This window comes from Etheostoma spectabile, chromosome 20 (genome assembly GCF_008692095.1).
Source record: "Etheostoma spectabile isolate EspeVRDwgs_2016 chromosome 20, UIUC_Espe_1.0, whole genome shotgun sequence".
In the NCBI taxonomy this organism is placed as follows: Eukaryota; Metazoa; Chordata; class Actinopteri; order Perciformes; family Percidae; genus Etheostoma; species Etheostoma spectabile.
Window position 1 is genome coordinate 3,985,421 of NC_045752.1, and position 10,429 is coordinate 3,995,849.

General features: G+C 41.6%; 2 protein-coding genes across 14 annotated transcripts in view; one reads left to right on the plus strand and one right to left on the minus strand.

Annotated features, from left to right (window-relative positions):
* The window catches only part of hltf (helicase-like transcription factor), a 33,559-nt gene that overhangs the window by 10,259 nt on the left and 12,871 nt on the right, over positions 1-10,429 (minus strand). For 2 of the 7 annotated variants that reach the window (XM_032500224.1, XM_032500218.1), the window contains exons 1-5: positions 2,102-2,223; positions 1,216-1,418; positions 938-1,104; positions 469-611; positions 249-334 (exon numbers count right to left, since the gene is read on the minus strand). In XM_032500224.1, coding sequence (XP_032356115.1) covers positions 249-334; positions 469-611; positions 938-1,104; positions 1,216-1,413 — 594 coding nt within the window. In that variant the 5' untranslated portion in view covers positions 1,414-1,418; positions 2,102-2,223. Of the gene's footprint in view, positions 1-248; positions 335-468; positions 612-937; positions 1,105-1,215; positions 1,421-2,087; positions 2,224-2,742; positions 2,932-3,243; positions 3,263-7,011; positions 7,015-10,429 lie in introns of those variants that run through there. The other 5 variants (XM_032500222.1, XM_032500223.1, XM_032500221.1 and 2 more) reach the window with 5 other exon arrangements.
* The window catches only part of LOC116670013 (serine/threonine-protein kinase PAK 2), a 13,799-nt gene continuing 6,273 nt past the window's right edge, over positions 2,904-10,429 (plus strand). The window contains exons 1-7 of one of the 7 annotated variants that reach the window (XM_032500229.1): positions 3,134-3,155; positions 8,682-8,793; positions 9,029-9,222; positions 9,329-9,435; positions 9,825-9,972; positions 10,064-10,080; positions 10,183-10,296. In XM_032500229.1, coding sequence (XP_032356120.1) covers positions 9,045-9,222; positions 9,329-9,435; positions 9,825-9,972; positions 10,064-10,080; positions 10,183-10,296 — 564 coding nt within the window. In that variant the 5' untranslated portion in view covers positions 3,134-3,155; positions 8,682-8,793; positions 9,029-9,044. Of the gene's footprint in view, positions 3,156-6,360; positions 6,713-8,681; positions 8,800-9,028; positions 9,223-9,328; positions 9,436-9,824; positions 9,973-10,063; positions 10,081-10,182; positions 10,297-10,429 lie in introns of those variants that run through there. The other 6 variants (XM_032500231.1, XM_032500227.1, XM_032500230.1 and 3 more) reach the window with 6 other exon arrangements.

Here is a 10,429-nt window from a genome sequence, read left to right on the forward strand (position 1 = left end):
GTGGCACCTTGTACGGCAGCCCTGGCCACAGTGTATGAATGTGTGTGAATGGTAAATGGTTCCTGTAGATGTAAAAGCACTTTGAGCAGTTGTTAAGACTGGAAAAGCGCTATATAAATACAGCACATTTACATTTACATTTAGACAGTTTTTGCTGCATCCTGTGTAAACAACACCGTTACATGATTGCTGTATAAAGGTCATGCTATACTGTTAAAAATTACATTAACTAAATTTAAGTAGATTACCTCTTCTGCAGTTAGTGGGATGGTCAATCCTTTTTTAGATGACATTGCACAAGCACCTTGACTATTAGAGGATTTCTGATATGTACCTACACACACACACACACACACACAATGACAATTGTTAATGACAATGACTGAAAACAACGTAGGCTACATGGTTAAGTGCGAGAGGTTTTCTACCAGGAGACAAGTGAGATCAGATGATTGAGGGTGTTTGTACCTGTTGCGCTGCTTCCACCTGTGTTCAGTTTAAATCCGCGACGTGCCATGCCTTCAATCACAGCATTTTTGTTCTCTTCTTTCCCCCAGAAGGACAGCATCACTGGCATGGTAAATTGGTTTTTTGTCCCTGAGGGTACCACTCTAACACAGGAACGAGACAACAATATACACAGAAACACAAAATCACACAATGTATCCTACTGTAATTTGGGTGGGCCTGAGCTCAAAGTTGATCTTAAAACCACTGAACAATAAAAATAGGATATCAATAACAAAAAGTTGAATCAAATGCAGATATTTATGGAGAGAAGCGGTCAACTGAGGCGGCCATTTATGCCTACATTCAATGTTAGTCAGGTGTTAGTGTAGGGTTTGTAGGCTAACACTCCTTAAGATGTTGAGAAAAATCTTTCTGACACTGAACGTCTCATCAGGGAATGACACTGACAGGTAAACAGTCTACTCACCCCTCTACTTTAGCCAAATTTTTGTCCATGACATGGGCCATGGCTGCTGCCAGCTCCCGCTTGATGTGACCCACTTGGTTGCCATAAATGTTGGCGACCATCACTGCATTGCGATCGTATGGATTCTCAGGCTGTCGCACTAAACCGACCATTTCCCCTTGATTCACCTGTTAAGAGAGCAAAACAGAGATGATTTTAAGGTGTCTAAATGTGGCATTTCTGTTTTGTCTTCGTTGTGGATATGTGCACTGGAGGATTAAAAGGTAACTGGTCCTCACCACCCCTGTGTAATATCTGAGGCCAACCACAGTGCCCTTCAGGTGGCCAAACAGCACGCTGCCATCTACATCTGGCTCCTCAGACGCTGCAGCTCTGATGGCCTGGGAGAGGGTCTCTACATTGGCCTCATAGGGGTCAGTAAAGAGGTTCACCTCACTGTACCTGTCCGAGCCGAACCTCCACCTGCTGGAAAACATGACAGCTGGAGCACAAGGACAGACAGACAGAGAGACAGAGAGAGAGAGAGAGTAAGAGTGGGAGAGAGGGGGGGGAGAGAGAGAGAGAGAGAGAGAGAGAGAGAGAGAGAGAGAGAGAGAGAGAGAGAGAGAGAGAGAGAGAGAGATGCAGAATAAGACACAAACAGACAAAAATGTCATTTTGACAAAGGTTTTGACTGATAACAGTAGAGGGCAGCTTCAACTGACAACCCGTAAAACAAACCAGTCCTGCGGGTGCACAGAAATGGCGCTACAGGTATTTTTATTTTTTATATCTGTGGTTATAACCTTATTTTTCACAGTCCATGGTTGTAGAAGGGCAACTTTACAAACTTTACGCTAAGGTTTAAATGCAGGTAACGTGACTAGCATTGGACTACATTTGAAGTTAATCTTGATAAATAGCAAAGCCAGCTAACCAAGTGTCCCACTCATATCTACCTACAGGTTGATGAGCTATTTAACGTTAGCTAATCAGTGACAGCTGCGGCAACGTTAACGTAGCTCGAAGATAGCGTAGCCTCATGTTAGCTAACGTTACTCATACAAAACTAACATTAGCTACCCATACAATTAAAACTGCTTGAAAAAATAACGTTAGCTAAATATTTACAGACACAATGTGTGATTTATATGTAATTAAAAATGTCATACTTCTTCTTCTTCTTCTTCTTCTTCTTTTCTTTTAATAGTGTTGTTTGGCGTTTTGGATGTGATGCTGTTGATGTTTATGCTACTTTCTGATAGTAGATTAGGAAACGTCAAGAAAGATGCCGTTAGTGTAGAACTTCCGGTAGCAACCTTCAAAATAAATACCTTGTAATGTGACATTTTTTTAATGATGCTATAAGTACACATTGTTTTGTTGTGTGCACATCTGTTTATAGTTTGAAATATAAATGATTAAATATTTTAAAAAAAAAATACAGTTGCTGCTGTCATTTCACTGCTAGCTGCATTGGCCTGTAGGTAACGATGTGATCCATTATATGCATCTGAAACTTGTCGTTTTTAAACATCATTGCAACATTCAGCCAGAACTGCAAACATGTATGGTGGAAGTTTTGCAACATTACAGTTCAAATACTACTAACTGAAAAGATTTTCTTTATTTATTTAAAAAACATTCAAATATACAAACATTTTATAATGGTACAGATTAACAAGAATATGAATTTAAATACATAAAAAATATTAATAACAGTACAACATTCATATTCTACTTTATAGAGCTCACGGTACATTTTGACAGATTCTTTTAATAATAATTTTTTTTTTTTTTCATTATTATTCTGAAATCAAAGTCACCTTGTTTCCGGTGTGTGTCCGTCTACTTTTACAGCCCGACGTAGTGCCAGTGCACAGCATTGGTGCAAAGCGGGAGCTCTTTTGCTTTTTGGCAGCTACACGAACTTTACGCGCTCTCTGCGTTCTGTCCGGTTTGTTCAGGGTTTGTCCAATGAGCGCTACGGAAGCCGGGTGGTTCAGATTGACCTCTTTGTTTTTACGACGTTCCGCTTCACCCACGCCAGGTTCTTCCCCGGGCCAAGCAAAGAGACAGTAGTGTTGGGGGAGAGAGACGGGATTAAAGCGTGTAATTAAAAACGAAATCGTTTTTCTCACCTCCAGGGAAGGTTTTGAAATCTCAGCGTCAGACGGGGCGGAGTTTCGGGAGTTTCGGCCGGAGTGCGGTTGATTTCTTTTGTGGTTGACAGCAACCGGTAAGTTTACATTTGCTCATTCAACACAGCCAATCAATTAGGCTTACATAAACATGGATTCTTTGGTAATAGTGTTGTTACTACTTACTTTATTAAGGCACAGGAAGCAGTCGGCCTGAGTGGCTTCTGTAACTGTGGAGGAGAAACTTTGCTAGTCTGGGAGATAAAAATAAAGTAGGCTACAGCAGTCACAAGATCCAGATCCTAGTGCTATATAGTAGGTATTGTGGCTTGCTTTCTTTTAAATTCAAACCAAAGCATGATAGTTAACGGGGACTCTGTAGTATTGTAATAACACATAAGACACACACAACATCTGTAAGAAGAGCCAATGGAGTCTGGCCTACTTTACTGAAATGGACATGTGAATATTTGAACAGTTCAGAAGCTGATTTAATAAAAAAAAGTAATTGAATAAAGCAGAAGACATGCGTGTGAAACATGTTTTTTGTAAGATTGACTATCACCTCGTTATTCTGTGCAACAATGCACAGTATAATCTATGTGTAGCGACACATTTCTTTGTATGCTTACAGCTCAGGGTTTGGCAATGATCACATCTGCAAAAGAAGCAGTAAACTGGCTAGATGTAATGTAAAGTTCTCTAAATAATTGTACCTATGTTTAGTTGCTTACCACCTGTGCTACCTTTAGCATTTAGGTCTTCATGTAGGAAGATAACAGAAACTATAATGGAAGAATGTGACTGGGGAAGTTTGGGCTCATGCCTTGTAGGCAGTAGCAGGGCCTCCTCAGTCATCCATGCACTAGAACCTGAAATTAACAGACGTCGACTATGAGTCGAGAGCTTGGTTTTGTACCTGGTACAAACTTTAGTGCAACCTTGGACTTCAGGGTGCCAGGTTGGTCATTTGATTCGTCAAAATGTTGACACAGGGGTGGGGCAGCTGTTGGAATAACAGGATAAGGTGTTCAAGTGCGGGTGTGCAGCTGGGCTGTGTGTTTACGCATCATTCACTGCCAGACCCATAATCAGTGACGTTAAACTGTAGAGGCAGTGTGTGTGCACATATATAGTACAAGTGTGTGTGTGTGTGTGTTTTGTATGTCTATCTGTGTGTTTCTGTGTGAGTGAGTGAATGAATTGTTTGTGTGTGTGTGTGTGTCGGCTTCATCACTCCTTCCAGGAAGTCCTCTGCAGAATTTCCTTTTATAGAAGCCAAATACAAAAGGCCTGCTGTCCACTTCCTGTAAACAGCTTGGTGGCGGTGTTTGCTGCGTTCTGGTTGGCCGGCCCGGTCCTGTGACCCTCTGGGGCTCGGGGAGTTCCAGGATGAGGAAGTGGGCTTCCCTTGATGGCTGCCAGCCACAGGGAATAGAAAGTGCTCTGATGCAGCGAGAGAACAAAGAATGAGGAGTATAGATTATAAAGGGTAGAGGGATTTGACAGGCTCTGAGGCACAGCGATGATGAAAAGAGAACTTCTGTAAATTAAGAACAGATGAGAGATGCAGTTGGATGCTGTCTGGATATGAAAAAGTCTGTGTGGTTAGCAAGCATGCAGAGTTTGAGGGAATGAATTAGAAAAATAAAAGCATAGGTAGAGCAATGTGAAGGAAAAGTGCAGCCTGCTATTAAAAATGGAACATATCCACATCAATAGAGCTAAAACGACTAGGAACAAAATAATCGTCAAACATTAGCTTGTTCCAGCATGAAAAGAGAGACTTTTTAAAGGTCCCATGACAGGAAAATTTCACTTTATGATTCTTTTTTAACATTAATGTGCGTTTACCCAGCCTGACTATGGTCCCCCAGTGGCTAGAAATGGCGATAAGTGAAGACCGAGCCCTGGGGATCCTGCTCTGCCTTTGAGAAAATGAAAGCTCAGATGGGCCGATCTGGAATCTTGCTCCTTATGAGGTCATAAGGGGCAAGGTTACGTCCCCTTTCTCTGCTTTGCCTGCCCAGAGAATTTGGCCCGCCCATGAGAGAGGGACATCATGGCTTTCAAACGAGCAAAGTGGCAGTTGGTCCCCCCCCCCCCCCCCCTCCCTCCTCAAAAGCTACAGACTCAGAAATGGAACAGCCTAAGGAAAGCTCATTGTGGGACTGGCTCTAGTGGCTGGAATTCTGCACCAAGGCTGAATTTTGGGAAAGAGACTTCAGATACAGTATTAGGGGACCAGTAAGGTCTATATAAAAGCATCCAAAGGGCACCATGTCATGGGACCTTTAAAATAAATTATATGATAAAATAATGTCCAAATTAATTATCAATGTAACCAATAACTATTTTCAATACCTCATAGGGTTTATTAGCCAGAGATAATTGACATCTGTAAAGCAGCTGCCTCACTGAGTGAAACTCTCTGAGATAAAAACTGTAAATTGCCACAAAAAGACCACGTTATGCACCAAGGAATGCTGTTAGGCCAAAAATGTAGTCGTCTTAATATAACTAAATGCATGTAAATGCTTTTCATTTCATAGCCATATTGTATAATAGACGAAAGCAAGCAAAGGTTCACATTTCTAAAGCTGTAACCACCAATCTTTGGCCTTTGTACTTGATAAATGGCTTAAAGGAATAGTTTGACATTGTGGGAAATAGGCACATTCCCTTTTTTTGCCAAGATTTAGATTAGAAGATCAATGTGATACATATCTGAAGCTAGCAGGCGAGGTTACCTTAGCTTAGCATTAAGACTGGAAACAGAGTTAGTTAGCTTGGCCCTGTCTGAAGCCAGTAACTTGGCATAGCACAGCAACATAGCCCACGGAACACGTGAGAGGCAGAATTGTTCATTTTTCTTGCTGTGTTTTTGGGTTAAGCTAAGCTAACTGGTTTCTGACTCCAGCTAATATGGATCTACTCTAACTCTAAGAAATAATATATCCCAAAATGTCCAAAAATTAGGTTAATGATTAAGCCATGATCTCTGCTAACAATTTAGCTAATTCATCCATTAAACATGTAAGTAGTGCTAGGGTGTGTGCAGTAAGAGAAACACACGAGCGTGTAGCCTGCGGTACTGGCTGCTGATCTGTTCACCTGCCAGCACCCCTCAAAGTTGTTTTTGCTACGCTCAGTAAGCTTACCTCAAAGCTACATAAAAGATGTTCATGTCTTCACAATGGAACCCCTGTTGGCATGGGAAGTGTGTGTGTTTTAGGGCAGGGAATAAGGAGGAGCGTGTGTAAGTGTGTGTGGACAGGAGAACACGCCCTAGCCCTGCAGCTATGGAATTCCTACTGAGGGACAACTTGTCTCAGCCTAGCCAGCCAGCAGCCAACATTCAGTCCAACACACACACGCACACACATTGACTTAGAAAATGCACATTAAGGCTGGACTGGGTCTAATTTTATCCTGCCGGGGCAAGAATACACTTGTCGTCCCATCCAAGATCGCTGAGGAATGAGGCCGCTTGCTAAGACCTGCCTTTAGAAAAGAAAAGAGGGGCAAGGAAACAGTGCGAGCTAAGTAGATAAATGAGCACTGGAGAAAGAGGTGCATACACTCGCTGGGAATACAACAGTTTTTATTTTTTCCTTGGTCTTCTGTAGGAAGCAGAAGAGGAAACGAACAGGTGAGTATCTAGCAGCTGTTATGGGCGAGACAAAGGCAATGAAAAGGTGTTTGGGGGTCTAAAGAGAGCTTGAGTTTCATGTTCGGTAAGGGGGGACTAGCTCATTGGGTAGTGTTTTTATAATGATGTGTCACATTGGGCAATATAAGGTTTGATCAGCTTACATGACTTAAGTGGGGAAAAGCCACTTTAGGTAGCTCACAGCCATCCTGGGATTCAAAATCATTGCATAGTAGTTAAGTCAACTTTATTGTCAAGTCTGCAATATGTGCCAGACATACAGAGGAATCAAAAATCTTTACTATCTGACCCAAAGTGCAATAAAGACACGTACAACAAGTATAAAATAAAAGACAAGTAATACAAATTAAGATAAAAAAAGACAAGTAATATACATGTAAAGTAATATATACATTTACTATACAATAATACATTCTAAATAGTGCAAATGTAAGGCAGAAACAAACAGTATAGAAAACTAAAGATATTGAAAATGTGGTGTATGAAATTAATAGTTCCGTAGAGTCAGTAGTAGTGACAGCTAGGATAGCTTCCATCATAAAGCATTTGACTAACAATGAATGAATCTGAATTGAATCTAACAATGAAACAATGAATCTTTCAGAAAGAATGCAGGGATCATTTGTCATTGAGGCAAGTTAGTGCTGATGTGTCAGCAAATGGCCTATGGACTCTCACTATGTGTGAAGTGGCTTTTTCGGTTACCTCAAAGGCCTAGTGTGTGTGTTGGTTAATGTGTTAAGGAAAGGAGTCTGTATCAAGATATCTTCACAGGTTCAAGGTTCATTAATTGCCATTATGCAACTTAGGTTTGCACAACAAAAAGCAGTTGTAGTCTCTTTATGCTATTAAAATAGCTGGCATATTAACATAAACAAATCCGGCAAAGTCCAACAACTTTGACTACATTTGAACACCGAGCGTCCCCGATACAAACACAGAGTCCGTCTCCCCTCGTCCTGTCAGAGTCCTGCGCTCTGTCGACACAGACCACGCTCTGCCTGTCAAGTAACGGTACGATCCGGGATGCCACGATGGAGCCAGGTCTCTGCATGTCCCGGTTTTCCTGATTGAACTTATTTTATCGTATTTTGTACCAGAGGGGAATCATGTTAGCAGAGCTGTTTCAGGGGGAGGATTTCTGTGTGAAGAAGAGGTCATAGGCATACCCACTGTACCTGAGCCATGTCTGTTATCCGGGTTTAATATGTGGTGTGTCATTGGCGGTCAGACACAGGAAGTGAGGAAACCTTTTGTTTGCTTCCTGTTTCCCCTCTGTGATGTCACCAAGAATGCAGAATACAGCTCAGAGTCGATCAAACTACTTGCAAGCTCTGCAAGACTGTAAGAGAGGTGTGAGTGTGTGAGTGTGTGAGAGTGAGTGTGTGAGTGAGTGTGTGTGTGTGTGTGTCTACAATTTCACCATATTAGTGTAATGGATAAAAAGAGTGTTTACTGTGGTGGAAGAAGAAGTACTCAAATTAAGAATCAATACATTCATTTTCAAATACTGAATTATGAGTAAACATACTTTCTTCACAATCCAACTTAATATGGCAAAAAGCAAGCCAAAAGGACTGGAAACCACTGGTTTAATAAACACCAATGCATTGCATTTTAAAACATTATCATATGTAGTGGAGGGAAAGTATGAAGTAGCATGAAATCAAGTATAAATACTGGAAAATTCCCTAAGTACAGTACTTGACTGTTGTCTTCATTGTGTTACTGAGGTTTCACTCTATCCAGCTCAGATTTACTCCTTACCGAGCTGTTTTTCTTTTCACTCCTCTCCCTTTAGCTCCACAGTTGTCATATCATTCTAAGGCTCTCTCTAACTCTTAGACACTCCCCTCTCTGTCTCTGTCTGTCTCTCTCTCTCTCTCTCTCTCTCTCTCTCTCTCTCTCTCTGCCCCTTTTCCTTCCTCATTCATGTGTAACCGTGAACAAGACTCAACACGTCACTTTGCCCATTCAGCGTTGCTTCCTGTTCACACTCTCTGTTCCCTTCGCTCCAACACTCGGTGCTGACCCACAGATTGGGGCATGGATGGATTAGTTAGGTCTGTAAGAGTTTTCCTTAATTTGTTGTTGAGTTGTTTCTTTCTCTGTGTGTAACGTAGGCTAAGCTTCTGTAGATTTACAGCCGTTTCTCAGCAGCATTTTGGGCTAACATGTATAGCTTTGACTAGCATTGTGAAATGTAAAAAAAAACAGGAAGAAGTAGTGAACCAGAAACTGAGTGTGCAACTGACTTACTGTATTTCTTGTATGCATTGTCTCATATGGTCTGTTTAGGGTTACGTGTGTGTAGATGTGTGACAGCGGAGTGTGTGAGGACAAGCCCCCCGCCCCCCCTGTCAGGATGAGCAGCCAAGGAGGAGGAGCCAAGGACCCCCAGTCGGCCAATCACAACTCTCGGCCACTGCCGTCAGTACCGGAGGAGAGGAAGTCCAGAAACAAGATAATCTCGATGTTTGCCCCTGAGAAAGGTGAGAGAGGTGGAGAACACAGACATTTACGTGGACACACATATGTGCAAAAAAACATGCAGTGCAGCAGAGGACCAACACGTTGACCCTTAACCTTTACTTGCAGGAGGCAGGAAGAAGGACCGCGACAAGGATAGGCCTGAGATCTCCTCCCCCTCGGACTTTGAACACACCATCCATGTGGGTTTTGATTCTGTCACTGGAGAGTTCACTGTAAGTATCCAACCTTGAATAATAATGTGAAATATGCTTGTTTATAATTGGGTCATTTTACAGACCAGAATTTGGCTTTCTGCACCATTCAAACTTCTAACATTTTGGATATAACCTTATTTTCTTTCTTGCTGAATTAGATGAGAAGATTGACATGACTCTCATACCTGTACACTAAATGTGTAGCTCGTCTTGAACCAATTAGCTTAGCTTAGCATTAGGACTGTAAACAGCTAGTCTGGCTCTTTCCAAATTCTCACTAATTTCCAGCTACATATGTACCATATAGACATGATAATTATATTAATTTACTCATTGGACTTTTAAAGTGTATTTTCTAGAGGTAGATCTCTGTATATGTTTTAATGTGTGTTTGTGCGTTTGTCCAGGGCATGCCGGAGCAGTGGGCACGTCTCCTGCAGACTTCAAACATCAGTAAATCGGAACAGAAACAGAATCCTCAGGCCGTCCTCGACATTCTGAAGTTCTACGACTCCACCAGTGGAAAACAGAAATACCTCAGTTTTTCCGCCTCGGGTCAGTTTTATTTAGCTGCACAAATAAATCAAAGTTTAATGTTGCAACTGTGCAGACTCACTCATCTGTCCTTACGCTTTAACTCTTTCAGATAAAGACTCACAGTTGGTGAGGATTTAATTCATCACTTCCACTCTCATTCATAACATTGAATTGAATACATTCAGCAGTTTCTGACTGTCACTAATCTACGTATGTTTGCTGTTGCAGTCAGGCAAGCAGGGTTCAGCGACCTCTCCATCAGGTGGAAAGGACGGAGACGATGATGAAGATGATGACACACCACCTCCAATTGTGGCACCGCGGCCAGAACACACAAAATCAGTGAGTCAGGATAGAAAGATTGTGATGTGTTGTTTTTAAAAACTTTAAAATATACTATACTATTTCATTGTGTGCCCTTTGTTGATACTGGTGGTTCACAGAGATACTTTTAGTCTTTAATACTTTTAAATAA